Source organism: Mauremys reevesii, linkage group 9 (genome assembly GCF_016161935.1).
Source record: "Mauremys reevesii isolate NIE-2019 linkage group 9, ASM1616193v1, whole genome shotgun sequence".
NCBI lineage: Eukaryota > Metazoa > Chordata > Testudines > Geoemydidae > Mauremys > Mauremys reevesii.
The window spans coordinates 4,858,800-4,885,691 of record NC_052631.1 but is presented as its reverse complement, the minus strand read 5'-3'; the positions used below and the strand labels follow the sequence as shown (position 1 = coordinate 4,885,691).

Here is a 26,892-nt window from a genome sequence, read left to right as displayed (position 1 = left end):
CCTGTGACAACTGTATTGCCTCTCAGTGATTCCAGGGGCCTGACCTGGAGGGGTGCTAGGCGCTCCCACAACCCATTGACTTCATCTGGCGCATTGGCCGCTCAGATCTTCTGAAGATCAGGCCCTGTATCCAATCCACAGGACCAGGAGAGCAGCTAGTCTGACCCTCCTGCATAACACAGGCTGTTGCATTGCCCCCACATCCACTGACACTGAGCCCACTAACTTTAGTTGGGCTAAAGCATTTCAATCCACTGTTGTGAGGAAAAGGCTGATTCTTCAAACTGCCATCCCGGCAAGCGCCCCCGCAGATGTGTGCCCCAGCGAGGGCTGGTTCACACACTGCTGCAGCCCTGATTTAATGGAGTCAGTTTGGAAATCCGTTTAGTTCAGTCGGCGCAATCCTCTTGCCTGCACACTCTGAGTCTGGCAGCCAAGTGCTTTATAGTGATTGGCCTCAATGGAGGGCTCAATACCAAGAGAGGGAAAGTTGCTTTTGTAGTGAGCCAGCCACTCCCAGTCCCTATTCAAGCCCAGATTAATGGTGTTAAGTTTGCAAATGAATTGTAGCTCTGCAGTTTCTCTCTGAAGTCTGTTTTTGGAGGGTTTTTTGTTGCAGGATGGCTACTTTTCAGTCTGTTGTTGAATGTCCAGGGAGATTTCCCTGCAATTTTCCCTCTCTTGGTATTGACACCTCCTCATCAATTATTGGGAGTGGACCACATCCAACCTCCATTGAACTGGCCCTGTCAACACTGGTTCTCCACTTGTGAGGTAACTCCCTTCTCTTCCTGTGCCCGTATATTTATGCCTCTATCTGTAATTTTCACTCCCTGCATCTGAAGAAGTGGGTTTTTTACCCATGAAAGCTTATGCCTAACCTATGGAATAGATACTTAGATACCCACTGGATTATTATTTGCACAATGCTCCGCAGATACGTGCTTACTATTAACACTAGTCTCTTGCACATCGACTAGCCCAGCAATGAGCATGCCCCCCCCACTCTCCCTGTTCAGAGCCCCACCCCCACTTGCGTGGCCACAGCCTTTTCCCCGGCGGTGGATGGTCTCACCGGTGATATTTGGGGCCATCTGATAGTAGGGTCGCTGGCAGGAGTACCGGATCCCTGACCGGTACGTGGTGAGATTGTTCCTCGTGGCGAAGGTGACGGACCCATGTTCCAGCTCCACCGGCGCTTTGCAGTCAGCAACTAAAAGTCCACAAGGAAAGGAGATTTTAGTGGCCCGCTAGGCCGGCAGCAGGTGGGGATGTGTGCGAGTGAGATGGTTGTAGCCCGTCGGGCACTGAGGAGGGGTATATCTGTCTTGCCTTCCGCCAGGCTCTCTCAGCCCTTTCCCACTGGAATCGCTCCTTCCCTCCCCATTGTAGACCTGGCCCTGTTGAAGTCAATGGGAATTTTGGCATTGATTTCAACAGGCCGTGATTTCACGCTTTAGCCTCACCGCACACCACCTTGCAATACGCCCCCTACCAACCCTTCCCTCTGTGAGTTTGCGCCCTCCGTCCCTACGCAGGGCAATGGTTTCCTGTGATGAACCGTAACTCCAGTCAGTCTGTGTGCAGACATGCCTCTGTTTAACCAAATCCAGCCCAGGTCACTGATGCAATGAACTAGCCAGTGTGTATGTGCACCCTTGTGTTGCACTGAATGGAATCAGGGTTGCTCAACTGTGTGTCATAGGCATTATACTGCTAATAGCTAAGGGAGATTCTCTTTTGGCTCCAGTGGTAGGGCCCGGCCTTTGGGATGAGGAGAATGTGAGTTCTAGCCCTGTTGTTGCTGTCAAAGTCTGAGCCGCTGTGGTGTGTGTTGTAGTGTTAACTGAAATCACTAGGCAGCTATGGATTTGTTACCGTAAAATCCCCGTATATTGGTTAGGCAATGAATCCTGCTATCTGGTCAGACATGCATGTCAAGGGGGTTCTGATGGCATCCTGGGAGCTCTGGGAATGAACTGCGAAGGGTTCTTGCCACTGCTGGACTGAGTACTGCATGTGGAGCCCGGTACCTGGCCTGTGGTTGGATTCTCAAAAGATTTGACCATGTTCAGAGCTTTGAGACACTCAGTTATTACACTTTGCCTGCTGCCTGATGAGCAGTCCTTCCCAGCAGAGCCTGGGAAAGGCAGGCATTGGTGTAATCGTGACCAGCCGGGCCCAGGCAAGGCGGGATCCCATGCTAAACACGTCAGTAGCTTTATCTGGCTGCACAGTAGCTGGTAGACAAAGACCTAGAATTGTCCTGCAGCAAATTAATCGCTAGAAGCAGCAATGCAGTCCCAGGAACATAACAGCCAGCACAAGCGCAAACTAATGATACAAACACGAGGGCAGGACATTCCAGGGGCAGGCCCTGCTCATACTAACCCCATCCAACTGCCTTTTTCAGAGGACATAAAGCCTATGAAAAAGGCCACTTGATCTTTAAAGATCCTATGGCAACTTGGTGCAGTAAGCAGGATGTGCTGCGAATTCTGATCCTCTCAATGGGCTGCTATTTATTATTTCAGCAGCACCAGCTGACACCTTAGCCCGCACTGTGCAAACACAGGGTGAGAGATGCTGCCTGCCCCCATGAGCTTACACACTGACTAGAAGACAGACAGACACAGGGTGGAGGTGAACAGAGGCAGGAAACGCCTGGTACAAAGTCATTCCGTTAGCCAGGTCCGAGCCAGGAAGAGATCCCACATGTCCTGGATCCCAGCCCAGTGCTCCGTCCATTGACTCACATTGCTGCTTGGATTCATGCTGTTACTTAAATGTGGGCTTTTGTTGTACCCCATCCCTCACTTTGTCTAGAGCTCAGCCCTGCAAGCACTGCCGGAAACCAACAGAACGATTCCCCCCAGCAAGTACCACACCAGCTAGGAAGTGTTTGAAGGATCAGAGACTTAGGTGTTGTCTCCACTGCAACCATTAGCGCCGGTTACCACCCTGAAGTTAGGAGCTAGCTTAGCGTCAGCGAGAACGGCCACGCTGCAAAATAATACTGGCGCGACACAGCGCGATTGGGTCAGCCGCTGCTGGGTTGTGTTAACACCAGCAGTCGTCCCATGCCCACTGCATTGTTAGATGGGGCAGCAGTAAGACGTGAGCTTCCACCACCCACTGAACTTAAGCTAGAGATTTGTGTGTGTGGCTGGGAGTCAGGGTAGCAGCGAGACTCGTTAGAGCTCGAGCTAACACGCTGGTTAAGACAAGCCCTGCAAATTCTGCAACTTGAGAAGCGGGGAGGGATAGCTCAGTGGTTTGAGCATTGGCCGGTTAAACCCAGGGTTGTGAGTTTAATCCTTCAGGGGGCTATTTAGGGAACTGGGGTAAAAAATCTATCTAGGGATCAGTCCTGCTTCAAGCAGGGGTGGGACTAGATGACCTCCTGAGGTCCCTTCCAACCCTAATATTCTATATTAAAACTGCCCATCCTTCTGGACAAGGACATCATATGTGTCTCTGAGCTGCACAGCACATTGTTAGCACTCTATAAATAATCAGCCAAGGAGCCACATTTTTGATGTCTGGGTCACACAATCAACATTCTAGGAAAAAAATGGATCTTCACAGTAAAACCAGACAAACCCTGCATCACTTCAAAACTTTCTCCCCTGCATGCCCTGCGCTCTCCTCTTATTTTCTTGCATCTTCCTAGCTGGAGCTTTGTCACATTTTAAGGTGGCAACATGGTTGGGTTGGAAATGGAGGCTCAAGTCATGACTCTGGGGCTAATCAACATCTGTGGTGACCTTTTGCCCATGAGCAGTAACACCGGGAAAAACCCAGGGGAAACATATGCTGATGTTGTTAATTATTATTGTTTGTATTACCGGATCACCTAGGAACCCTAGTCACGAACAAGGGCCGCATTGTATTAGGCCCTGTACACACCCAGCGAACAGCCTGTAGTTACTAAGCTGCACAGAACAGAACTTTCTTAGACTACCGTCCAACTGGCTACGAGAACCATGGTGAGGTCTCTAAGATCAGTGCTCTCTTATCTGGTAAGCCTCAGGGAGCTGAGGGCCCAGGCAGAGATGGGCACTGGCTTGGTCTTTCACACGATTGGTTTTCGGTAGAGGATCTGTGTTCCAGGTGAGCAATGAGCCTCTTGGAAAAGAATCACCAGACAAAGAGGGGTAGGGTGGTATTGTCCGAACATCTCTCTCCAGACAGACACACTCTGCCTTCTTTCTCCGCTCTGCCTTTGCTTGTGGCATTCCTGGATGTCAAAGCCGTCTGGTCTGAGACTACAGATTATGCCCTTTGTGACCAGAAAACCCTAACCCTTTACCATCAGGAGTTAGAAGGGACCCAGACAGCCCTGGCCATTCAGGCAGGGGCGGCTCTAGGTATTTTGCCGCCCCAAGCACGGCAGGCAGGCTGCCTTCGGCGGCTTGTCTGTGGGAGGTCCCCAGTCCTGCGGATTTGGCGGCATGCTTGCGGGAGGTCTGCTGAAGCTGTGGGACCAGCAGGCCCTCCACAGGCAAGCCGCCGAAGGCAACCTGCCTGCCACCCTCACGGCGACCAGCAGAGCACCCCCCGTGACTTGCTGCCCCAGGCACGCGCTGGGTGTGCTGCTGCCTGGAGCCACCCTGCATTCAGGTGTCTGTATGCAGCAGTATTATGGAGTTACCAGCGTGTATCAATCAATGCCCCCCCAGAAGATATTACCATGGGGATGACGGTAATGCTGTCCTGCCATTCCCAGGGCCTCTGCCTTCAACTGCCGGTACTTCCGGGCCTGGGCACACTCAGTTGCACCAATCGCTGAGCCTCTGCTTCAAAACACTGCACAAGAGTTGAGTGGCACCCGAGCAGACTTGGTTTTGAGTCGTTGAGGGTGGGTTTGCAGTAGGAGAAGGACAGCAAAAGGGGAGGGTCAGGAATGGACAGACAATGGTTATTATCCAAAGATGGCAGCTTCTTCTGCACCATCATCACGATCTTCCTCCTCCTTTCAGGTTCATGCTGCCCGCTGTGGGGAAAAGGCCTCCAGTTAGCAAGGTCTTTAAGCTGCCAGAGACGGGCCGGGTCACAGGTCTTCCTCATGAACGATGAGTGGTGCGCAGTGGTGCTGGCAGCAATGGCCTGAGGATGTGGCCTTCTCAGGGTGTTGAAATCTGCAGAATCTACAGCCGGGATCTAGTTCTCCTCTGCTCACCCCTCACAATGCCCACTCCCACCCCCTGCTGCCACTGGATGAGACAGTCGTTACAACCTGTGACCCGGTGGCCATTTGTACCCTTCATAAGAATGGCCTAACCTGATTCCTGGCCCTCCAGGGTGCCTGTGTTATGAAGAGAATTTGCATTGGATTATGGATGGAAAATGTCGTGACTTGTACACGGAGGGTTTGCCTCAGGCCTGTCTTTGCAGGGAGGTGGTGTTTGGGTGGTATGGGGTGAAGTTAAACTCCATGGTCCTGATTCTCAGTCACGCGAAGACCCCTTTTCACTGGCCTGGCACTACCCCGTTGGGGAGCTCTCTGAGGCTTCACAATAATGCTGATTCCAGGCCTTAAATATTACTGAGGGTTGTGTTGCAGTGTAGCCCCCAGGAACCTAAGAACAACCATGCTGGTCAGACCAATAGTCCAGCTAGCCCAGTATCCTGTCTTCCGACAGTGTCCAGTGCCAGGTGCTTCAGAGGGAATGAGCAGAACGGAGCAATTTATTGAGGGATCCAATCCTGGCCGTCCAATCCCACCTTCTGGCAGTCAGAGGTTTAGGGACACTGAGAGCATAAGGTTGCATCCCTGACTGTCTTGACTAATAGCCATTAATGGACCTATCCTCCGTGAGCTTTTCAATTCTTTTTTGAACCCACTAATACTTCTGGCCACAACATCCCCTGGCAATGAGTTCCACAGCCGACTGGGCGTTGTGTGAAGGATACCTCCTTATGCTTGTTTCAAACCTGCTGCCTATTAACCTGGTTCTTATGTTATGAGAAGGGGTAAATAACACTTCCTTAGTCACTTTCTCCACACCAGTCCTGCTTTGATAGACCTCTATCATATCCCTGTGAGCCGTCTCTTTTCTAAGCGGAACAGTCCCAGTCTTTTTAATCTCTCCTCATATGGAAGCTGTTCCAGACCCCTAATCATTTGTGTTGCCCTTCACTGTACTTCTTCTAATTCTACTATATCTCGTTTGAGATGGGTTGACCAGAACTGCACACAGTATTCAAGGTGTGGACGTTCCATGGATTTATACAGTAGCATTATGCTATTTTCTGTCCTATTATCAATCTCTTTCCTAATGGTTCCTAACAGTCTTTCAGCAACCTAGCAGATGCAGAGTCCTGGGAACAGAGCAAAGGGGATGGAGTGAATTTGTCCTCGGGTGAAAGTAGTTATGAATTCTGTAGTTTTTCTTCCATGGAGGTCTACCGCTGCCGTTCCCCACGGCAGGGAAGAGAAGACAGATCTGCTGGTCCTCCCATGTCGGGCAGATGAAGGGAAGCTACAGTAGAGGGAAGGGAGGCCATGGCATGGCCCATGACACCAAAGAGATGGAAACATTTGCAAAACTTCAGGAGGAGTCTCCTGATAAGATTGGCCCAAATCAGCAACATTTGCCAGGGTTCGTCGGTGCTGATTTGTGTTCGAGTGTCTTCCCCAAGCTGTGTGTTCTTGAGAGGACAGTAGGACCAGCAAGGATTGATGTGCTGTCAGGAGAAGTGTGCACGGGGAAGCCGGGGGTGATCATGCGTGTGCTTGTCTCAGTGTGCCTGGGAGAAGGCAGAGTGGGAGCACATGCTCCTACTGCTTCCCAGGCCCTGCGCTCACGCCAGCGTAGCTGGTGCAACAGCCGATTGTCCTGTCATAGATTCACAGATTCCAAAGCAGAAGGGACAGTTGTGATCTTCTATCTAGTCCGACCTCCTGTATGACACGGGCCAGAGAACCGCCCCAGAGAAATTCCTAGAGCAGAGCTTTTAGGAAAAAACACCCAGACATGATTTAAAAATGGCCACTGATGGAGAATCCCTCAGGGCTCTTGGTAAATGGTTCCGGTGGTTAATTCCTCTCACCGTTAACACTTTACGCTTTATCCTGCCAAACGGCATCTTTCTAATTGTCACCCAGCTACTTCCAGGGAATGTACAAATAGTTCTAGCCATCCCTTCCCCCGCTCCAGGCACTCGGGGTGGAGGGGAGTGGGGTGGGGTGAGACACAGTCTCTACATCAGCCGTTGGTGTTGGTGATCAAAAACTCAAGTCTAGTGCTGGCAGGCAGCAGAGAGACAGCCCTGGAGACTGGACAGGTCCAGCATGGGCAACGACAGGGCTGGCTTCCCCCTCTTGCCCCACCAGGGTCCTGCCCCAAAGGGACCATCTTAGGTTTATACTCCACGGCCCATCCAAACTTTGGCCTCTCTGCTGAGATTGAAGGCACAGGGGCCGCTCAGTGCCTGCCACAGTGACTCTGCGTTGTGTGGGTACCTTGTCCCACTCAGATCTTGACAGCAAGTCCCTCCCCTACGTGCCCTCCGTTCACCTCTCCCGCCCCCACTCCAGAGCCTTGTTTTCTCCGGGCAATGCTCCGACCTGGGGAGCAGACACACAGTGCTTGGGAATGTGAGTTAGTCAGACTGCAAAGAGCTCAGCTGTAGCTGATCTCCACCTGTCATTCCATCCAGGCTGCACTGCGGGTACATCTGCCCTGCAGCTGGGACCGTGCTTTGCTGGAGCTAGCGCACTGCGGGGGTTTGTACTGAGGCCGCTAGTCCTAGGCATGGCCAGAGCTACCCCCGGCTACACGGCTCTTTTTAAGCGCAATAGCTGGAGCAGAGCGAGCATGGCCCGTCTCCGAGCGCTGGGTAGCACCCTCCCAGGCACAGTGCAGACAGATGCTGAGGAGCAGAAGCTGCCATGCTCTGGGAGACCTCAGGGCCGTCCTGCATGTGTCCCCCACCCTCCAGGGCATTGTGAACGGATTCAGTCCAAGCTGCTCAGAGAATGAACCGTGTCCACTTGCGTTTAAGCTACCAAGAGATTCACCCGGGTGTGACTGGAGGGAGGAACCCCGCTCTCTGGTGCCTTGCCTGGGTCTGGATGGGACCGTGTCCCCTGGTGATGGAGGTCCCTCCTCGGGCCCCATTTTCTGACACTGGCCCCTGGCCCCCGCTCTCAGCTGGGCCTGGTGCTGCAGCAGCTCCCTGCTCTTGGGTCCCCAGCGTTCGCTTGCCCTGGATATCAGCATCTCCACGCGGCTGGAGCCTCTTCCTGTTCTCCCGCATCAGCTGCTCCCTCTCTGTCTCCACAGCCTCACGCTCAGTGTCTGTTCTGGGCCAGCCTTTCTCCCTCTCAGCTGGTAGCCCCACGCCTCTCTCCGCTGCCCGGCCCCTCTCTGCCTCGGGCCGGCCCCCTCTTGCACCTATGCTTTATTTCAGTGCCTGGCTGCGCTCGGTGCAGCTGTGCTCGACGCCTCCAGTCCCCGTTCACGGCTACCCACCCTCCGCCAGGCCTGGCCTCCTTTCCCCTCTCACTGTCAGCTGCAAGCTCCTCCTCTCTGCTGCCTTAAGCTGCTGACTCTCAGACTTTTTAGGCGTCCAGCCCTGGGAGCCCCCACTCTGATCTCTCCTTCTCCAAGGTCTGGCTCCTCCCCAAGCCCTGCTCTCCATGGGCCTGAGCCTAGATTTCCAGCAACTTCAATGGTCTCTGGCTAGCTCTGGGTATGTGGTCCCATAGCTCTCAAGAGTCCATCTTCATCCACTCTCCCCTCTCACTCCCGCTGCAGCCTATCATTTCCCCTGCCCGTGCTCATCACTCCATCTAGCTCTCTCCCCACCCCCTTTTCTGCTCCTTTCCCTGGCTTGCTCTATTTCCTTCCCCCTTTCTGTCCCCAATAGCACCATACCAGCCCTTGCCCCAGTTCCTTCTAGCCAGTGCTCTCTGGCCCTGGAAGTCTCTGCTAGATCTGGGATGGGTGGCAAGGAGACGGATCCCTCAGCAGGGAGCCATGAAGAGTCCAGTCGTGTCAGGGCTTTGGGCTGGCAAAAGCAGGTTAAAGAGACTTGTGATCACAGACAGCTTCCCTGTGGATCTATCCTGTAAGCACCTTTTAGTCCCAAAGAGCTGGGGGCAGGGGATTGAAATGCACTGGAACATGCTGGCCCAGGCTGGCTTTTTCTGCCCCATGATATTTAGCTAGAGTAGGGTGACCAGAGACAAAGCATGAAAAATCAGCACAGGGGGTGGGGGGTAATAGGCACCTATATAAGAAAACGACCCAAATATCAGGACAGGCCCTATAAAATTGGGACATCTGCTCACCCTAAGCTAGAGGGAGGAACGTTTCTTATTCATTACACTGAAACAGATTCCCAGAGAGACCAGCCAGCAAAGAGTTAAACAAACCAAGCACAGACCAAGCCTCCAAGCTGTGCAGAATGACTTTCATTGCGGTGGGGAGCGGGGCTGGGATGGAGTGGGAGGGGCGGGTGTGTCTATGAAGAGTGCCAGGATGCGAGCTCCCTGGCGTGTGTTCTGGCTCCCAGCAGCCTAGAGGGTCGTTTGTTTTTCCGGCGGGGGCTTGAGTGTTTGAATTCGTTTCAGTTTTGTTTTTCTTTCCCTTAAGCGCGTGCCAGGCAGGAAGGGGTAGAGAGCACAGCGCTGTACGTACAGCAGTGATGGATCCCATTGTGTCCCATACAGCTCAGGAAGGGTGACGGGGGTGGGGACTCCCCGCTGGAGCCCTAATGACTCCCGGACACGTCTAAGAGACACTCTGGCCACTCTAAGGAGTGTGGCTTGATGGCACCCGGGCTCATGCTGTCGCTTGGTCCAGCTCAGCTCCTCTCTCTGGCCTGGGGTCGGTTGTTTCTGCAGCTGCACCGAAAGCAGAGGAGAAAGGGGGAAAGAGGAAAGCAGAGAGAGAGAAAGCGGAATCAGTGAATAAGCAGAGAAAGTTCATGCAGGAAACACAGCCCAATAACACCAGAAACAGTTAATGCTATGCGGTGTCAAGGCAGCAAGCATGAAAGGCAGCTTGGGTTGTGCGCACTGACTGTGCTGTGCTCCGGAGTTTGTGCACAGGATCCAGCTCTATTAAAAATCTACAGGCACCACTGTGCAGGGAAACCTGCCTTAGAGGAGTAAAGTCCTCTGTTGCTTCTATGGGCTTCCTCGTTTCACACATCCTCCTTGGCCTCGCTGTGCTACATTCCCCAGTGGGATGCAGCCTGCACCAGCTTGGCTGGCTCCTGGTCCAATGAAACTTTCCTCACTGGGCCCAAGTCGGCTCCCCCATCAGTGTTTATTAGCACTCGGTCCAAAACCCGTGTATTTACTGCCAAATGTTTTTTGGGGGAAAAGTTTCATTTTTGTGCAACTTTTTCATTGATTATTTTTTTGGAGGGATGTTAATTGATAACAGTCCACCCCACCCCCCCATTTTTTGACAACCAAAACTGTCAGTTTTGGGGGTTTCAATTTTTCAACAAAACCTTGAAAAGATTTTGATGACAATTTCTCTTTGGTCCAAAAGCTGGTGGGGAAAAAACATTTGTGAGGAAAAACTTCCAGCCAGTTCTAGTTTTTATTCAGTCTCCGCACAAGCAGAGCTCCAAATGGGAGACTGGTATAGTAATAGGGGAATTGGAAACTCAAGGTTTGACTGAATTAGGAGGATTCCTTTGTATTTTACAGTAATAATTGCTCCCCATGCTTTAAAGACAATATTGTAAGATACAATAATGTTTAGCAATTCTAGCAGCGTCATGCTTTCCATCTTCAGCGAGATTTGCAAACCAAAATGTACCCTTACAATCGCCACCATGCAGTGGGTTCTGCAGGTGCCTGTAGTATTATTATTTTCAAATAAAGATCCCGCCTGCAATGATATTTGCAAAGGGAAGGTTGTGGATCAGGAAAACTCCAGCCAGCAACATTTCTGAGGCCTCAGAGCTGTCCCCTGTTCCCAGGCGTCACCAATACAAGAGAGGAACAAGAGCCAAAATGTGTATCTATGGCTCAAAGCAAGTGCATGGATTAGCAAGAGAGTAGAATCATAGGAGCCTATCTTGCACATACGTGGGTGTGTGGAGAGAGAGTAGATGGGGGGGAGACAATATTTCCTCACAGCTACAGGATTTAGATCCATTATTCTACACAGGGGTTTGGATTTATCAGCTGAATGGGTCCCAAGACTCCAGAGATTGAATCGGGATCCAGGTCCGAGCTCCACCAAAGTTCAAAGGCTGAGAGTGAGCTTCCTGGGCTTGTATGGGATCAGAAGCGGAAATCCCAGCACACCCAGCCTCGCCACAGGCTGGATGCACTGGAAAGCTTAGGACAGGGTCTGTGCCCGTGAGATTGTAACTGTGGTTTTGAAGCCAAAAAGCTCAGGTCAACCTCCAAAATGCAGGGGCTTTCTTCGAGCTGCACTACTTCCGAGAGCCTTCTGAAACTCCTCCATCCATAACCAACAAAACCTACCTCGGTCCTCTGGTCAGCCACCAGAGTGTTTCTTCACACAACGCACAGCCAACCTATGGAACTCTTTGCCAGAGGATGTTGTGAAGGCCAAGACTATAACAGGGTTCAAAAAAGAACTAGATAAATTCATGGAGGACAGGTCCATCAATGGCTATTAGCCAGGATGGACAGGGATGGTGTCCCTAGCCTCTGTTTGCCAGAAGCTGGGAATGGGCGATGGGATGGATCACTTGGAGATTCCCTGTTCTGTTCATTCCCTCTGGGGCACCCGGCACTGGCCACTGTTGGAAGACAGGACACTGGGCTAGATGGACCTTTGGTCTGACCCAGTATGGCCGTTCTTATGTTCTCTCCTCAAGTGTCTGCTTGGTTGCTAGATGGGTGATAGGGGCTAAGGGTCAAGGTTCAAAGAGTCCCACAAGGTTTTGAGGCCAGGCTGCCATTGCGCTCAGTGTGAGGAGAACACTGTGCAGTGGCTGGAAATGTAACCCCTTTTACAGAACGCAAGGCTTCCTGGATGGTCATTGCCAAGCGAGGGAGACCGGCTGACCTCCCCCATCCTTCACTTTTCTCTGCTCTGGAATAGGATGTCAGCAAGTTCAATATATCGGAGCATAAAGGAGACTCAGTGTTTGAGGACTGGTACTGCTTTCACTTAGACAGAGGAGTTAAACTGGACGGTTCTGAACATACTGCCCTGGAGGCCGAAGCCTTCCATTCGTCACAGATCAGCTCCAGCTTGGTGCGTTCTTCCCCAACGCGGCCCATGTGCCTCCACCCTGAGTGGGCCGGGGCTGTGTGACGGGGTGTGCAAACCCTGCACCCGCCAGGAAGGGATTGGGGAGTGGTTCTGGGCTCACCTAGCCCTGCCCGGCCATACCTGCATGGCCCGTCAGGAGTGCTGTGAGACCTCAGCAGGAGGCTGCTCTGGGACGAGGACAGACCTCAAGTCTCCAGCTCCCAGGGAGAGGCCTGACGGAAGGCAGAGGCTGCTCCCATGACCACAGACTGTCCAGGCCTCCTGAGGGGAGGGCCAGGCTATAAACAGTCACCTCAAGACCCTTTCCGGTGGCTGAGCAGAGGACATTGAGCTGGACTGTGGCTTGCCCAAGACTGCTTGAAGGAAGAGAGGCTGGGGGCTCGTCTGGGACTCGTTGGTTTAATTTTTTCTCTCTGCCTTTAACCTCGGTGGGGGTGAACTCCAGAGGAGCTCAGCCAGAGGGTTGGGTTTCCATCTTTGGGCCGGTGACGTCCACAACCTGGATGATGAGAGCCCAAGTGAGGACATGACCCTGGTGCACCCCAAAGGGGGGGGCTACAGAGGAACCAGGCCCCTGACAGACCACCTAGAGGGGGCAGAAGACTCCAAGCTGACCCTGCCAACATTAGGGTGCCAGCTAATGCCAGTTGGGATGGTGTTTTTCATAATGCACACAAGTCCTCTGCTAGGAACTGGGTGGACCAGTGGTGTGCCATCTGCGTGTGCAACGCATGCATTGCATGTCCCAGGACTGGCTGAGCAATTCCGTCCGGCCCCCGAGCGTGCACAGAGGATGCCATTTTCTAGAAGAAAATGGCCTTCTCTGCACAGCATGACCTTGCATGCACCATACGTGCAAGGTCATGCTGCATAGAGGACACCATTTTGCATGCAAGTGTAGAACAGCACCCCTGCCTAAACGTGTCACTGCATGCCACTGGGGTGGACTCTGCCAGTTAATTTAACACTGGCCACTGTCAGATGATAATGCCTTTCCATTACTTCTGACCTGCGCTGGATTGGAACCGATGACCTTGAGGTCAAAGGCTCCTTACCCTGGCACTAGTTTTTTAATCTTGAACATTTCACTCAGCTGATCATTCAGAGGAACGTTACCTTTCCTTTTTAGCTTCAACTGCAGCACAAGAGTGAGCCTGGACTGCCAACCTGGTACCACCCAGTGTCCTAAAACCATGGGATGCGGCTATTCCTATTCTGTAAGATCCAACTGTGGCTGGCATGAGTAGGGACATTTGGGTTTAAGCAATCTATACGTTCCCTGAGATGGAAACCAGGAAGCTAGTTCAAAAGGCAGACATTAGTGAGGAAAGCCATAGCTGTGCATGCTGGAGAAAAGTCAGTGGTTGCAGGAAAAAAATAATTGTGAAGAAGGGTGTAAATAGTGCATTTCATTAGCTTGATTTCAGAGACAGGGGAACTGGGTCAGAAGACGTAAGAAGTGATCTGAGGCCTGGTCTACACTACAAAGTTAGGTGGACATAAGTCGCCTTGTGTGGACCTATTTGTGCAAGTGTCTACACTCAAATTTGGCTGTAATAAGCGCCCCGCTATGGTGATGAAGTAAAACAACTTCTTCGACCGGCGCTAACCCCAGCGTGGTGAGCCCCCACCAGCTCTCCTTTGTGTGCAAGCAGCCAGGTATACACGTGCACAAGCAGTACACTAACGCTGGCAGCTGTACTCCGACACAACTTGTGTTGACCAAAGGCTGTAGCATAGACATGGTGTGAGTCGTCACACATTCTTTCAATTCTTTTTTTTTTTTTTTTTTTTTTTTTGAGGTTTGCAAAAAATATTTGGCCAACTTTTCTAATTCGTTTGATCGGTCTTTGCATTGCCTAGTTCTGAGTAGAGATAGAACCACACCAAAGCCGGGGTTTTGAACATCCCCCAAACTGGCTAGAAATTCAGATCTCTATTCAGATTTTACAAACGGCCCTTATGTCTATAATGGGTAGAGTAACCACATCCATCCACCCAGCTCCAGACAGCTCCCAGACTTGGGGAAGTCCAGATTCACACCAGAACTCGGCAGCTGGCTCCCCGCAGCCGTGAGTAGAAGCGAAGGAGCGGAACGATCACAACAAAGTCTGTTCTGGTGAGATCTCCACCCAGATTTGGTGGATGAAAGAAGTTCTGAGAAGGTCTTAAGCGGCACCTGAACCTTTCCATATCCCCCCCACCCCCATTGCTAGTAGTTTTCAGGCTTGATCCAGCTCCCAGAAAAGTTAACTAGAGCCTTCCTGCAGATGGCAATGGGCACTGGGTGAGTGGCTGAAAATTTACTCAGATGAGCCATGCTGGGGCTTACTTGGCCGTCTGAGACGTGAGAAGGTCAAACAGCTTGGAAATCCAATTACATTAGGAAGTCACTCAAGGAAAAAAATAAACAGCCAACCCGTGGCATTGGGCATAAACTCTGGTCCATTCAGGAGAAAGAGCCAACCTAGTTTTCAGAGGTATAAGTAATAGCCACCCTGGCTGGTGGGGTGTCTCTGAGCAGCGGGTTGCACTCTGTGAGCCTGGCACGGTAGCTCCATTTAGCGTTCAGTGGGTGTACACGATGAGGGGGGGAGTAGGGGGGCGGGTTTCTTACTTTTGCAGATGGGGATCTTGTTGCTCCATGTTCCATCTTTCAGACACTCGATCTGGAAGGAGTCGCTCTCCACGTTATCCTGGGAGGAAGGGACAAGCGAAAACCATTATCCATGCAGCCAAAGGACCTCCCACTCCCACTGCAAAGACTCATCTTCCCAATGGCCTGACCGGGCCAGCTATCCACCTTAAAGAGACATTGCTCGCTGGACAAGACAGTAACTAAGAGAGTTCCCTCTTCATTAAGAACCCCCCAGTTTACTGACTTTGAAAGAAAATTAGAAAAGAAATGTGTTTTTTTATTTTTCAAATATGATGGCAGCGGGCGCAGTATTAGAACCTAGCTAGGAGGATGGAGCAGCCTATCATAGGGTATTAGTGTACTGGGATGTAGGAGTGATGCTAGAGAGAGACCATTTTATGAAGCCCCAGGGATGGGGAAGGTAGAGCCGAGGACGGCTCAGTACTGATTCAGAGGTAAGAGTTCCAGCTACTGATTCATCAGCATTTCCTTCAATTACCAGCTGCTCCGTGGAGGTCACCTACCAAGGACGAGCCCTGCTTGGCTTGGGAGAGCATAGCGAGCATCACAGACAGAGCGGCACACCAGGTGCCTGTGTCTCTTGGGAAGATGCCAAGCCTCAGTAGTTAGTTTGCTGGCGACGTGTGGGCGAGAGGTTTAGCTGGTGGTTGTGGGATGTGCTGTATTCTCTCTCGTCCCACTTCTTTAGTGGCGAGTTTGTGGCTGTAAGTGTGTCGGGCCCTTGTGGATAGTTCTGGCTCCGGAAGAGTTTGGTGGGCTTTCATTTGATTAATTTCTCCCTTGCGAGCACTGTCCAAGGACAGGAAATGAGATAATGGAAGAGCCCGGTTGCCTTGAAATGAAGGGAACCTCTTAGTGTAGTAGAGCCCAATTCAGCAGAGAAGCTGGCCCAGTTAGGACAATGAGGCGGCTTGCTCATGTAGCGCTAGGGCCTTGCAGGGCACCTGCAGCCTCCTGTGGCGACGACGCCCATCCCGGGACAGTTTCAGAGTTTAGGGACCAGCTGATCATCTAGCCTCACCTCCTGTGCCCGGGTTTTGGCTCATTACCAGAGAACACTGTAGGCGTCCTTAAATAAGGACCTGCCTCTGGCTCGAACGCCAGACACGTGGAGTGCCCTCCCTTCCCCCCTGAGTGGCCCCAGGTTTCCTCTGGTGTAAGAGAGAAGAGACTCTGGCCCACCGCCCCCAACACTCAGATCAAAGCCAGGCGCTCTTGTACCTTTAGCACGTTGTAGCCGGTGTTGCAGCTGACGACCACCTGGTCCTTAAAAGTGTACTTGGCCTGCGAAGGCTCGATTTTCCCGTTGAGTGGCGGCTGCACCAGCGGGCACGGGTTCCCTTCGCGGGGGGAGGGGGGAACAAAGAAAGACCAGGCTGACTGACCGGCAGGCGTGTGCGAGGGGGGAGCCCCAACCTATGGAGGCTGCTCTGAATTCCAGGGCCCACAGCTGTTTATTAGGATAATAGTACCCAGCAATTCTCACTGGGCCAGACCTGCAGGCAGAGGGGCATCTCACGGGGGGCACAGATATTGTTGCTCCCTAGCGGGTTCCCTTTGGAATCCCCCCCGAGCTATCTTGCCCGGTCACTGGCCTGGCTATTTTCTAACATAGCCGCGTATTTTGGATGAAACGAGGACCGATGACTGCAGATGTTCCTCCCAGTGGCCCAATGCTTGGCACTGCTGCTGTTAGTCAGGTACATCCAGGTGGTTTCCAGTTGGTCAGTGTGGTCACCCCTGCAGCTAGGCTAATGCCCGGGTGAGCTGGCCTGCTGCGCTGAACCTGCGATGTGATTGGCACACCGTGTACCCGCCCGGGACTGCACCATCCAGCTGGTAGGTCGGGGCAAGGCTCTGGGGGAAGCAAGGACCCCAGCTATTGGCTCACCCATGGGTGGCCAGCGTGACACACGCACTGATTAGGAGGGGCTCAGTGACCTCTCCTGGGCAGCACCATGCAGAGGAAGAGGATTAGGGTGGGGGGGTGAAGGCTGGAGCTGGAGAAACCTTCCTCATTGCCAAAGCCTGAGTCTCTGAATGGAGGGAGCAGAGAACTCTGCAGCGGGAGCTGTGTAGAGAGACAGGCTTTACCACGGCCCAGCAAACACTCCCCCGCCGCCAGCCCTGCAGAGCTGCTGCCTTTACAAGCCCACAGAGACACACCCAAGGTCAGGTCCCCCCGTGGGCCACTCCCTGCAACGCTGAGCCCCTGGGTGAGATGCCAGCAGCAGCAACTGACCCTGGGAACCTCTGGATCCAAAAGCGTAAGCCCGTCCTAAGCTCAGACCACTACCTAGCTGTGTTAGCCCAGGCTGCCGCCACCTGTTTCTGTGGGCTCGCCACCACTAGAGGGGGCGAGAGAGCCGCGCTGAATGTGGGCGGGTTACACCTACAGGCCAGCAGGCTCCTGCGTGCCAATCCGGGCTGCGCTGCTGGGCAGGCTGCACACAGACTTCAAACCGTTCCCCAGGCCTGGCTCAAGACAGCTGTGGCAATGGCACAGAGTGACGTTATTGAGGAAGGCAGCCCATTTAGCATGCAGGGTTAACCTATGGAACTCACTGCTGCAGGATGTTAGTGAAGTCAATAAAGAGCTTGGTAAGGTCCAGAAAAGAGGGGTTGATGCTTGTCTGATTGGCAGTAGCATGTGCAGTGACACTGGCTAGTGAGGATCATGGGAGATCCCTGTTCCCATGTTTGAAGAGACAGCTGTGCTCAGGGAGAAGTCCCCATCCAAAGGACAGGATGGCTCAGTTAAATTCATTATGCAAGATCTATCCCATCTCCTGCCTGAAGTCTCGGGCCTTGGCCATTGTCAGAGACAGGATTCTGGACCAGGTAGAGCCTTGGTCTCTATCCGCAGGGTCCAGCCCCCCATGAACGGTGAAGGGAAGAAGCCAGAGCAGTTACCGATTGCCGTGTAGGATAACTTCCACCCTCGGTTCTCTCCTGAGCTGTCGCTGTGGAACAGGATCTGAACGCTGTTGCTTTGGGTTTCTAGACGTCCTGGGGATTTTTCCCCACAGAAAGGGCCGAACTCCTTCCGACCGGCTTTAATCTGCCAGGAGCAACAAGAGGAGATGGTGCAGAGAGTTCAGATCCTCACTACGCCCGGGGGCTGGCGCGTGGGTCTTGCTACGCCCGGGGGCTGGCGCGTGGGTCTCGCTATAACCTGAGGCTGGTGCGTGGGTCTCGCTACGCCCGGGGGCTGACGCGTGGGTCTCGCTATAACCTGAGGCTGGCGTGTGGGTCTCGCTACTCCCGGGGGCTGGCGTGTGGGTCTCGCTACGCCCAGGGGCTGGCACGTGGGTCTCGCTATGCCCAGGGGCTGGCGCATGGGTCTCACTACAGCCAGGGTCTGGCGCGTGGGTCTCGCTACACCTGGGGGCTGACGGGTGGGTCTCGCTATAACCTGAAGCTGGCGCGTGGGTCTCACTACGCCCAGGGGCTGGCACGTGGGTCTCGCTATAACCTGAGGCTGGCGCGTGGGTCTCGCTATGCCCGGGGGCTGGCGCGTGGGTCTCGCTACGCCCAGGGGCTGGCACATGGGTCTCACTACAGCCAGGGTCTGGCGCGTGGGTCTCGCTACGCCCGGGGGCTGACGGGTGGGTCTCGCTATAACCTGAAGCTGGCGCGTGGGTCTCGCTACGCCCAGGGGCTGGCGCGTGGGTCTCACTACGCCCAGGGGCTGACGGGTGGGTCTCGCTATAACCTGAGGCTGGCGCGTGGGTCTCGCTATGCCCGGGGGCTGGCGCGTGGGTCTCGCTATAACCTGAGGCTGGCGCGTGGGTCTCGCTATGCCCGGGGGCTGGCGCGTGGGTCTCTCTATAACCTGAGGCTGGCGCGTGGGTCTCGCTATGCCCAGGGGCTGGCACGTGGGTCTCACTATAACCTGAGGCTGGCGTGTGGGTCTCGCTACTCCCGGGGGCTGGCGTGTGGGTCTCGCTACTCCCGGGGGCTGGCGTGTGGGTCTCGCTATGCCCAGGGGCTGGCACGTGGGTCTCGCTACGCCCAGGGGCTGGCGCGTGGGTCTCGCTACGCCCAGGGGCTGGCGCGTGGGTCTCGCTACGCCCAGGGGCTGGCACATGGGTCTCACTATGACCTGAGGCTGGCGCGTGGGTCTCGCTACGCCCGGGGGCTGACGGGTGGGTCTCGCTACGCCCAGGGGCTGGCACATGGGTCTCACTATGACCTGAGGCTGGCGTGTGGGTCTCACTACGCCCAGGGGCTGATGGGTGGGTCTCACTACCCGGAGGCCTTGCAGATATAGACCCTTAGCCCCTCTATGAAATGCCTCGGCGGGGACAAGGAGACGCACTGCTCACTGGTCTCCAGTGAATCTTTGCCCAAGTCTCAAAGGCTTTGCAAGGTCACACACAGGCTGTGGTTGCCATGAGACGCTCAGGACTGACCCAGCCATGGTGCTGCGTGACGGCTCAGGAATGGGGTGCACGGGCAAAGCTGGGGGTGTGAGGCGGGCTCCAGTGCTGGACTAGCAGGGGGTGCTGCAAATAGGGGGTGAGCTGGGGCTCCGTTTGTACTCAGGGAATGGAGGGAGTTTGCTTCAGTAAAACCTGAGCAAATCTTCAGTGATGGGCTTTTAATTTTGCAGGCAGGGCTTAAATTCAGCCGGAGCTGTCTGGAGCGGAGCTGCGGTAAATATTCAGCCCTGCTGTAAGCGGGCTCAGCTCCCACTTGAGCCTGGGTGGCGGGTGGTCTGATGAGCTAGGGGGTGAGGTAACGTGGAGGGAGTCACGCCCGGAGAGCTCCCAGAGATCAGCCCAGCCAGCTCACCTTGATGTAATCGTAGGGGCAGGACACCTCCGGGTGGTCCTCAATGTCGATGCTGTCTTCGAACTGCAGGCTGATGAGGAAGCCTTCCTCCAGCTCGATGCGGTACAGGCAGTCGGAGCTCTTGGGATAGGGGCCGGGGAAGTCGGGGCTGGTGATCACCCCGCTCCTCTGGCTGAAGAGGTTGCTGCTGCACTCCACTGAAAGGCACACAGGAACCCTGAGCAACCGGGTTCAAACCCGGCCTGCTGCCCTGACAGACCAGCTGATCCTCCTGTGGACCCCATGTTGTCTCCCAGTCCGAGACCTGGCAATCTCCCCTCCGAACACCCCGACCTAACCTCGCTGACAGGGCACCTCCGGCCCGGATCCTGATCTCCCGCACACCCGCGCCCACCAGGAGCGGTGCCGCCGAGGCCATGGAGTTACATGGGTGCGAGCCAGAGGGGAATCGGGCCCATCACTGCTGAGAGGAAGCTCTCTGCGCATCCTGAGCACAAGTGCTGGGTGCGGAAGGACATCTCCATCCCCAGGCTGCTCTGCTGTCACAGCCCCATCGGTGCTCCAGCCCTCATGCACTCCCAGGGAGGTTGGCGGGTGGATCTGCATCATCATGGACCCACTGGCCCTTCCCTGCTGTAACCCCCGCAGGCTGCTTCGGTGCAGGGAGCCCCCTTACAGGTGTGCTCCACACAAGCATGCTGAGACCCTCGTGTGCAGCGGAGCTCTGCACGGTCGCAGGAATCTGCACCGACCAGTCCTGATGCACGATCACGGCCTAAGATAATGCATTCTTTGGGCCCAGGTCAGTCTTTAATTTGGTGTCACGCATGCCAGGAGCAGAGGTGAACCAGCCATGCTGGCCGACCACACCCACTCGGGCACTCCGAGCAGAGAGCGCACGGCCAAGTCCCAGCTGGGGGGGCGGGCAGGGAAAGAAGACACAGGCAAGGGAGGGCAGATTTGCCCTAAGGGCTAGAGATCCCAGTGTGGCAGAGAGCGCGGCGTGAGCTGTCCCAGCTGCCCGATGAGCAGAGCCTGGAGCCGGGCCGTACCTTTGCAGGTCCTGTTGTCGGAGTGCAGGATGTAGCCAAATCGGCAGGAGCAGTAGTACCCCCCGATGTAATTGTGGCAGTTGTGGTCGCAGGCCAGCTCCTCGTCGCTCTTTTCCAGGCACTCGTCCACATCTGCAGGGGAGCGAGAGGAGAGCAGGGCGTTAGAAAGGCAGGCACCAAGACTGGAGCGCCCCCCCTCCCTGGCACTGCTCCCAAGGGGGCGTTTAGACACAGGCAATGAGGAGGAGCTAGGATGCACTCGGACCACATGGCGACGAGGTTTCAGTCCAGATTTCATGGCTTGTCTGTAATGGGCTGAAGCAATAGCCCACATCTGACCATCCCACAATGGGTGAACACGGGGCTGACTGGTGTGAGAAAAGGAGGAGCCAGCCTGCCCTGGCAATCGGTGCACCTGCCCCACCGCGTAGGGGGTGGGGGGATGGAGCGTTATGATCCTACAGCCTTACACATCCAACCCTCCAGCAGAAAGCGAGTGTTTTGTTTGTAACAGCAAGTCACTGTCTATCAGTGGAGTGCCCCTGCAGGGCAGGAATTCGACTGCTGGGACCTTGGGCTGTGTGTGTTACAAGGGGTCATGCTTAGTCTGTTCCCTCTGTCTCCCAGTGCTCTGATCACTGTGTGTTGCCTTCTAAACACTTGGGGCCAGATTCTGCTCTCAGCTACACCGGCATAATTCTGGAGTAACTGCATGATGTCACCCTGGTGTAAGAGTCTCTCAAAGCAGCAATAAATAGTAGATGGAACAATTTCCTTTAAAAGGTCTCTCCACATCACCAAAATGGCAGCTGATATGCAAGGGTGGATTAAGGGGTCTGAAGCCTGGTCCCCAAAATTGAGGGCTGAGGGCAGGATAATCTCACTGGGGATTCCTTAGAGTATGAGAGGGAAAGGAGATGCTGGGCCAGTCTTGGAGTGTAGGAGGTGGGCTTGTATATCATCCTGAAGCCCCGATTCTCAGAATCTGGGGCCACTTTGGGGAGTGACAGACACTGACCTGACAATCTGTTACTCTGTAGCAACCTGCCTGGAACTTGGAGGGAGAAGTAGAGGTTGCAGGGGGGGGAAGAGTTAGGAAGAGGCACCAGCAAGTCAGTCTGTGTGCACATGGTTGGAATGCTAGCTGCAGTTGGAGCATCTCTGTAAATAGTTTTCCTAATAAAGAACCAGTTTAGGTTTAGAAACATGGAGTCCTCTCGTGTTATTACCCAGCCCATCATGCATGCAACAGACTTTGCCACTGCAGGGGTCGAGACTAAATCAGAAGAGGATAAAGAAGAGAGAATGATGGAGAGCCAGGGGCTCTGCAAAGGGGCTACTTACCCACTGCTGTGTAATGGGCATCAAAGCCAGTGAAGCGCTCCTCATTGGAGAAGTCAGATCTGAACGTGAGGCCCATGTAAGGACCCGGAGACAAGACCACCTGTTGCCCAGGGGCCTGCTCCGTGTCTGTAGTCTCCCTGCCACAGAAAGTTGCCAAAACTTGGTCTTCAGCCTCAACCTATTAAAAGCCGAAGAAAGACTCCGTTAACACAAGCCATGGCTGGAGACTCACCAGTCTGCTGAGCTGAGGCAGCCAGCATGGTGCATGGGATTCACAGTTGACACTCTACTCGTAGGAAATGGCTCAGGCCACCAAAGGCATCAACGAGGAGACGGACTTGGTGTGGAAGAGTTTCCAGTGAGGTCTCTAGTCAATCCTGTATCAGGGCAAGTTAGATTTCTTCCTAAACCACCCATTTAATAGACACTAAGACCTGAAGGGCCCACCATGATCGGCCAGTGAGACCCCCCCCTCCACAGCACAAGCCGCCCAGTAATTTCTGTAGCAAAGGGAATTTTTCTCCCTGACTGAGTAAGTAAACACCACTGAACCCAATAACTTGCAGTTGAACATTGAGAAAGGCATCTCCAAGTGATGAAGAACAGATGAGCTTTGAAGCACTCCAAAGCTGGCATCTTTGCAACTGTTCTTGGTAGCTTGCCCCATTGCCCAGACTCATCCTACAGCTACATAAAGTCCCCCTTCCTATTTAACTTACGTTCTGTTTGCCGCAGCTTAGGCTGAGAGTCAAGTGCCATCTATCATGTGACCACTTGAAATGGTTCAGCAGGTTGTCTTAATTAACAGTGCTTAAGAACAGCTGAGGAATGACTCTCTCATGAGGTATGAAAAAATAGTTTCCATAGGGTTATTATTTTTATTTTCATTAAAAAAGATATATCTATATTTTAGAGGATAAAGATCTGGCGAGACATGTCAGATCGACACTGCTGGAGACTGAAGCTCCCTCTTTATCTGCACAGCGTCTGGATGAACTTCCACTCACCCCCAACCCTGCTAGTGTACCAGGAAACAGAGAGAGAGCCCACTCCTCATGATCCATTTGATTCTAACCCCTCGGCTGAGCCTGACAACAGGATGCCACTTACAGATTTATGCTGGAGGCATCTACTCACTTAGAAGCAGACAGAGAAACCAACAGCTCCTTTCTCGACGGCTGCCAAAGAGCCACCAGATTGAAAGGTGCCAGATTTACACCCCTGAAGACTGAAGTCTTCTGCTTAATCACCTACCAGGCACTGTGCTGGCAAGGATCCTGCAGACTTCCTCCATACCATGTCCCTCCCATAAAGCTCATGGCTATGCATCTTTCATGACATCGTTGTAGCAAAAGCCAGCTGCTTGGGGTTAAGAAGAGGCTTCCTCTATGCGAGGTTGTTCTATCAGTATCCCCTATGGATGTTTGAAACCTCAGCTGGTACTAGCCATTCTCATGGACAGCATTAGCTGGGCCATTGATCCGATGCAATGTGGTAATTCCTCTGTCCCTAAGACGCAACATCAAAGTGACATAACGCAACATTAGCTTGATATACACATGCAGGGTCAGGGACACTGCTGTATGTTCTATTCCCGGACAGAAATCAGGGGTTATTTCTGTGTCTTCCAAGCGAAAGCTTCTCTCTCTCACCCGCGGCAGTTGGCCTGCTAAAGATATTACCTCACCCACCTGGTCAGGCAGAGGGAGACATCCAAAAGACCTGATGATATCAGCTACATATAACAGAGAAAAGGGGAGATGAGTCTGCTTTGGGAGAGGGGGGAACCAGGACAGACTGTGGAGGAAATAATTTGAAGGTTAGAGCCAAGGTGTGCAATTTACATTCACAGCTGTTCGCCTCTGGAAGGTTCCCCCCACCCATCTCCTGCCTATATGCTGATCAGCTCCACAGGCACAGCTTAATCTTTCTCTGCACTTAGTACTGGGAGCCTCTTCAGAACCCCAGGAGAGCCCCAGGCAGAGTAACAAGGGCGCTCCAATCAGCAAATTCAAGGGAGGCCATCAAGGAGAGGGAGGCCCAGCGTTTAGATTTTGTTAAAAAGAAACAAACCAACCCAAAGGTTTCTACAGGCTTATTTTAAAAAATGGAACTGAGAAGTGTTTGGAGTGTTGTTGGGATGTACATTCCCCTGCAGTGTTGGAGACCCAAAAGCAATCGATTTTGTCCTATGAACCAGATCCAGAAAGTGAAACTGACAAGGAACCAAAGTGAAATTGACCAGCCTAGTTTGACTGTCTCAGCTGAGCAAAGTGCGATAAGTAACTGAACTGCATCAGGAGCCTGTGGAATTGCATTCAGTTTTAATATCCGAAAGAGAGATTAGGAACAGGGGCAGGGAGATTTTTTTAAATAAACACATGGGACCAAGCACTGCCCCATCCCAGCCCAGCCTCCAAACTTTCCCCGCTGAATTTGCATGCCTGTGTTTTTGCATGCTAGCCTCCTGGGGCCCATGTGGTATGCACAGAGATTATTAGAGCCCTCAGCAGTAGGACAATTTCATTTCACAACTGTTCCTGAGGTTTCAAAATTTGTTTTCGGTACGCATCAGAACAAAGCCAAAACCCTTTGAACTTTTTTCGCGAAATGGAATTGTGTCAGAATGGCACTCGCCCCCTCTCTCTCTGCTCAGAAATAACCCGAGAGCATTGGACCTCAAAACCCTTCTGATGAAAACGTCATTGGAACCGATATGTCTCTCCAAAACATTTCGGCTTCGACGAAACAGCCTATTTCAGTGAAATTTCATTTAGCTGAATATGTTTCATATATAAGTGACTATTAAGATTATTATTTATTCATAGTGTGGTCTCACGTGGGCACCCCAGGCCTTGACCAGGACCCCACTGTGCAAGGCCCTGTACAAACACAGAACAGAAATGCCCCGCCCTGCCCCGCAGAGCTGACAGCCTAAGTATACCGATGGACACAGGCAGAGAGAGGTGACCAAGGCCACAGTGCGACAATATTGGTCAACGTCCGAGGGAGTGATCTCAGTCCACCAGCCGCCTAACTGCCGAGAGGTTTTTTGTAGGCGTCGTGGCAAAGGAGAGATGAGGCTTGTGTTCTGCTCTAGCTCTGCCTCTGGCCTCGGGTAAATCGCTCTGTGCCTCTTTTTTCCCCCTCTATAAAATGGAGCTAATTCCTGACTCCCAGTGGGACAGGGAGGTGGAATTCATTGCCGTTTGGTAAAGGCGCTGGGGTCAAGTCTTCTAACACACCTGAAGTGACGTCGGAGCCTGGTTCCCAGTTTCAAAAGGCTTAGATGCCCCAGTCCCACTGAAAGTCCTGCAGGTCACTTTGGAAAATGGAACTTTGGATGCTTTGGACTATGTTTCTCTTTGTGATCTCTCCATGGAAGGGGGCAGATGAATCATTTTAAATGATTGCCAGCCCCGGGTTTCAGTAGGTTGGTATTATTTAATTACCCGGAGATCAGCGTTGGAATAAGGTCTCATGCACCTTTGCTGGAGGTACAATTTCCATCCTGGGCAGACATACCCATGTGAGCGCCGATGGAGCTGGTGCACAGGCCGTGGGAGGGGCTCGCCACCCTGAGTACGCCCCTAGGATCTTGGCCAGGGTGGCTGCCCAGGCAGATCACTGCTATTTTTAGCATGCTAGCTCCATCCGGCCGGTGGGAGTACGTGTACCCATGCTGGGAATGACGCTGCCAGACCCTCAGTGAAAACAGCGTGTGTGCAGATTGCCTGCTGTACAGAGCAGAGAGAGACCCCAGATGAATGCTGTTGCGGTAAACCCATCTGGGCCCGGTGCTGTGGTTTGCTGTTGTCAGCTTGTCCTCTCCCTCGGCTCCCAGCTCCATGCTGGCCTGTGCATTGTAACGCCTTCCAGCTGCTGTTCGCAGCACCCTGCCTGCATTCCTATGAGGAGGTTTGAATAGGAAGAGCCCCCCTGCTTTCCCCCACTTGGGGGGGGAGGAATGTTGCTTTCCCAGCTCATGCCAGCGCTGCTTCCTTTCATGCCAAGTGAATTCTATTAAGGGGAGGACTAAAGAAGCCATCCCCCATTGCCCTGAGGATGGATCAGCACTGAGACTGCCCTGATCTTCCCATCTCCCTCCCTCTGGAGGATTGTCGGGGCTTGGAACGGCTGCTCCCCATGCCCCACGGAGGAGAGGGCTCTGCCTGCCGGTGGGTTTGGATGATCTGGACCGTCCTGAGAATGTGAGGATGTGTGGCCAAGCAACTGAACTGGACAGGGGTGGGTGTGACACGGGGGCCCCCGCCAACCAAATGAAGAGGTCTGAGAGTGTGACAGGTGTGAGAGAGAGGCGAGTGAGTGTGCGAGGAGTGTGTGCATGCGAGGGAGGGACTGGGTGTGTGCGGCGAGTGTGTGTGTGTTTGCAGAAGTCAGGGGCATGGGCGTGTGGGGGGTTGTGAGTTGGACAGGGCTGTGTTTGGACGAGTGAGGGGTGTGTGGGTGGAAACCGTGAGCGTGACAGGCAGGAGGTTTCAAGGTGTTCCTAACGCTCTCACCAGCATGCAGAGCTGCCAAATCTTTCCTTAGTTGCCAGGCCTGCAACCCAGCGCCCGGGGCAGGTGCCGGGCTCAGAGCGGGGGCTGGGTGGCGAGCTTGGCCTGGCACCCATTCCCCTGACATCTCTGCCTGGCCATTTCTGTTGCCTCAAGGCAGCGGCAGCCCTGGGGACTCGTGGCGTCCTGCTTCCTGGGCGGGAGGATTTCACTGTGGTGCTCCCCTGGCCCAGCCTCACTTCTTTGAGCCCGGGCCTAGCTCCTCCCCTCCAGATCCCGGGGTGCAGGGCGCCCCT

At 53.5% G+C, this 26,892-nt stretch overlaps 1 protein-coding gene across 7 annotated transcripts in view; it reads right to left on the bottom strand.

The window, feature by feature from the left end:
* MASP1 (MBL associated serine protease 1) overlaps positions 1-26,892 on the bottom strand; it is a 69,727-nt gene that overhangs the window by 30,240 nt on the left and 12,595 nt on the right. For 3 of the 7 annotated variants that reach the window (XM_039489017.1, XM_039489016.1, XM_039489019.1), the window contains 7 exons: positions 22,077-22,254; positions 20,733-20,864; positions 19,681-19,877; positions 17,797-17,944; positions 16,105-16,223; positions 14,842-14,920; positions 1,076-1,213 (listed from right to left, as the gene is read on the bottom strand). In XM_039489017.1, the coding sequence (XP_039344951.1) occupies positions 1,076-1,213; positions 14,842-14,920; positions 16,105-16,223; positions 17,797-17,944; positions 19,681-19,877; positions 20,733-20,864; positions 22,077-22,254 (991 nt within the window). Of the gene's footprint in view, positions 1-1,075; positions 1,214-4,936; positions 4,997-9,469; positions 9,857-11,464; positions 11,558-14,841; positions 14,921-16,104; positions 16,224-17,796; positions 17,945-19,680; positions 19,878-20,732; positions 20,865-22,076; positions 22,255-23,330; positions 23,465-26,892 lie in introns of those variants that run through there. The other 4 variants (XM_039489018.1, XM_039489021.1, XM_039489023.1 and 1 more) reach the window with 4 other exon arrangements.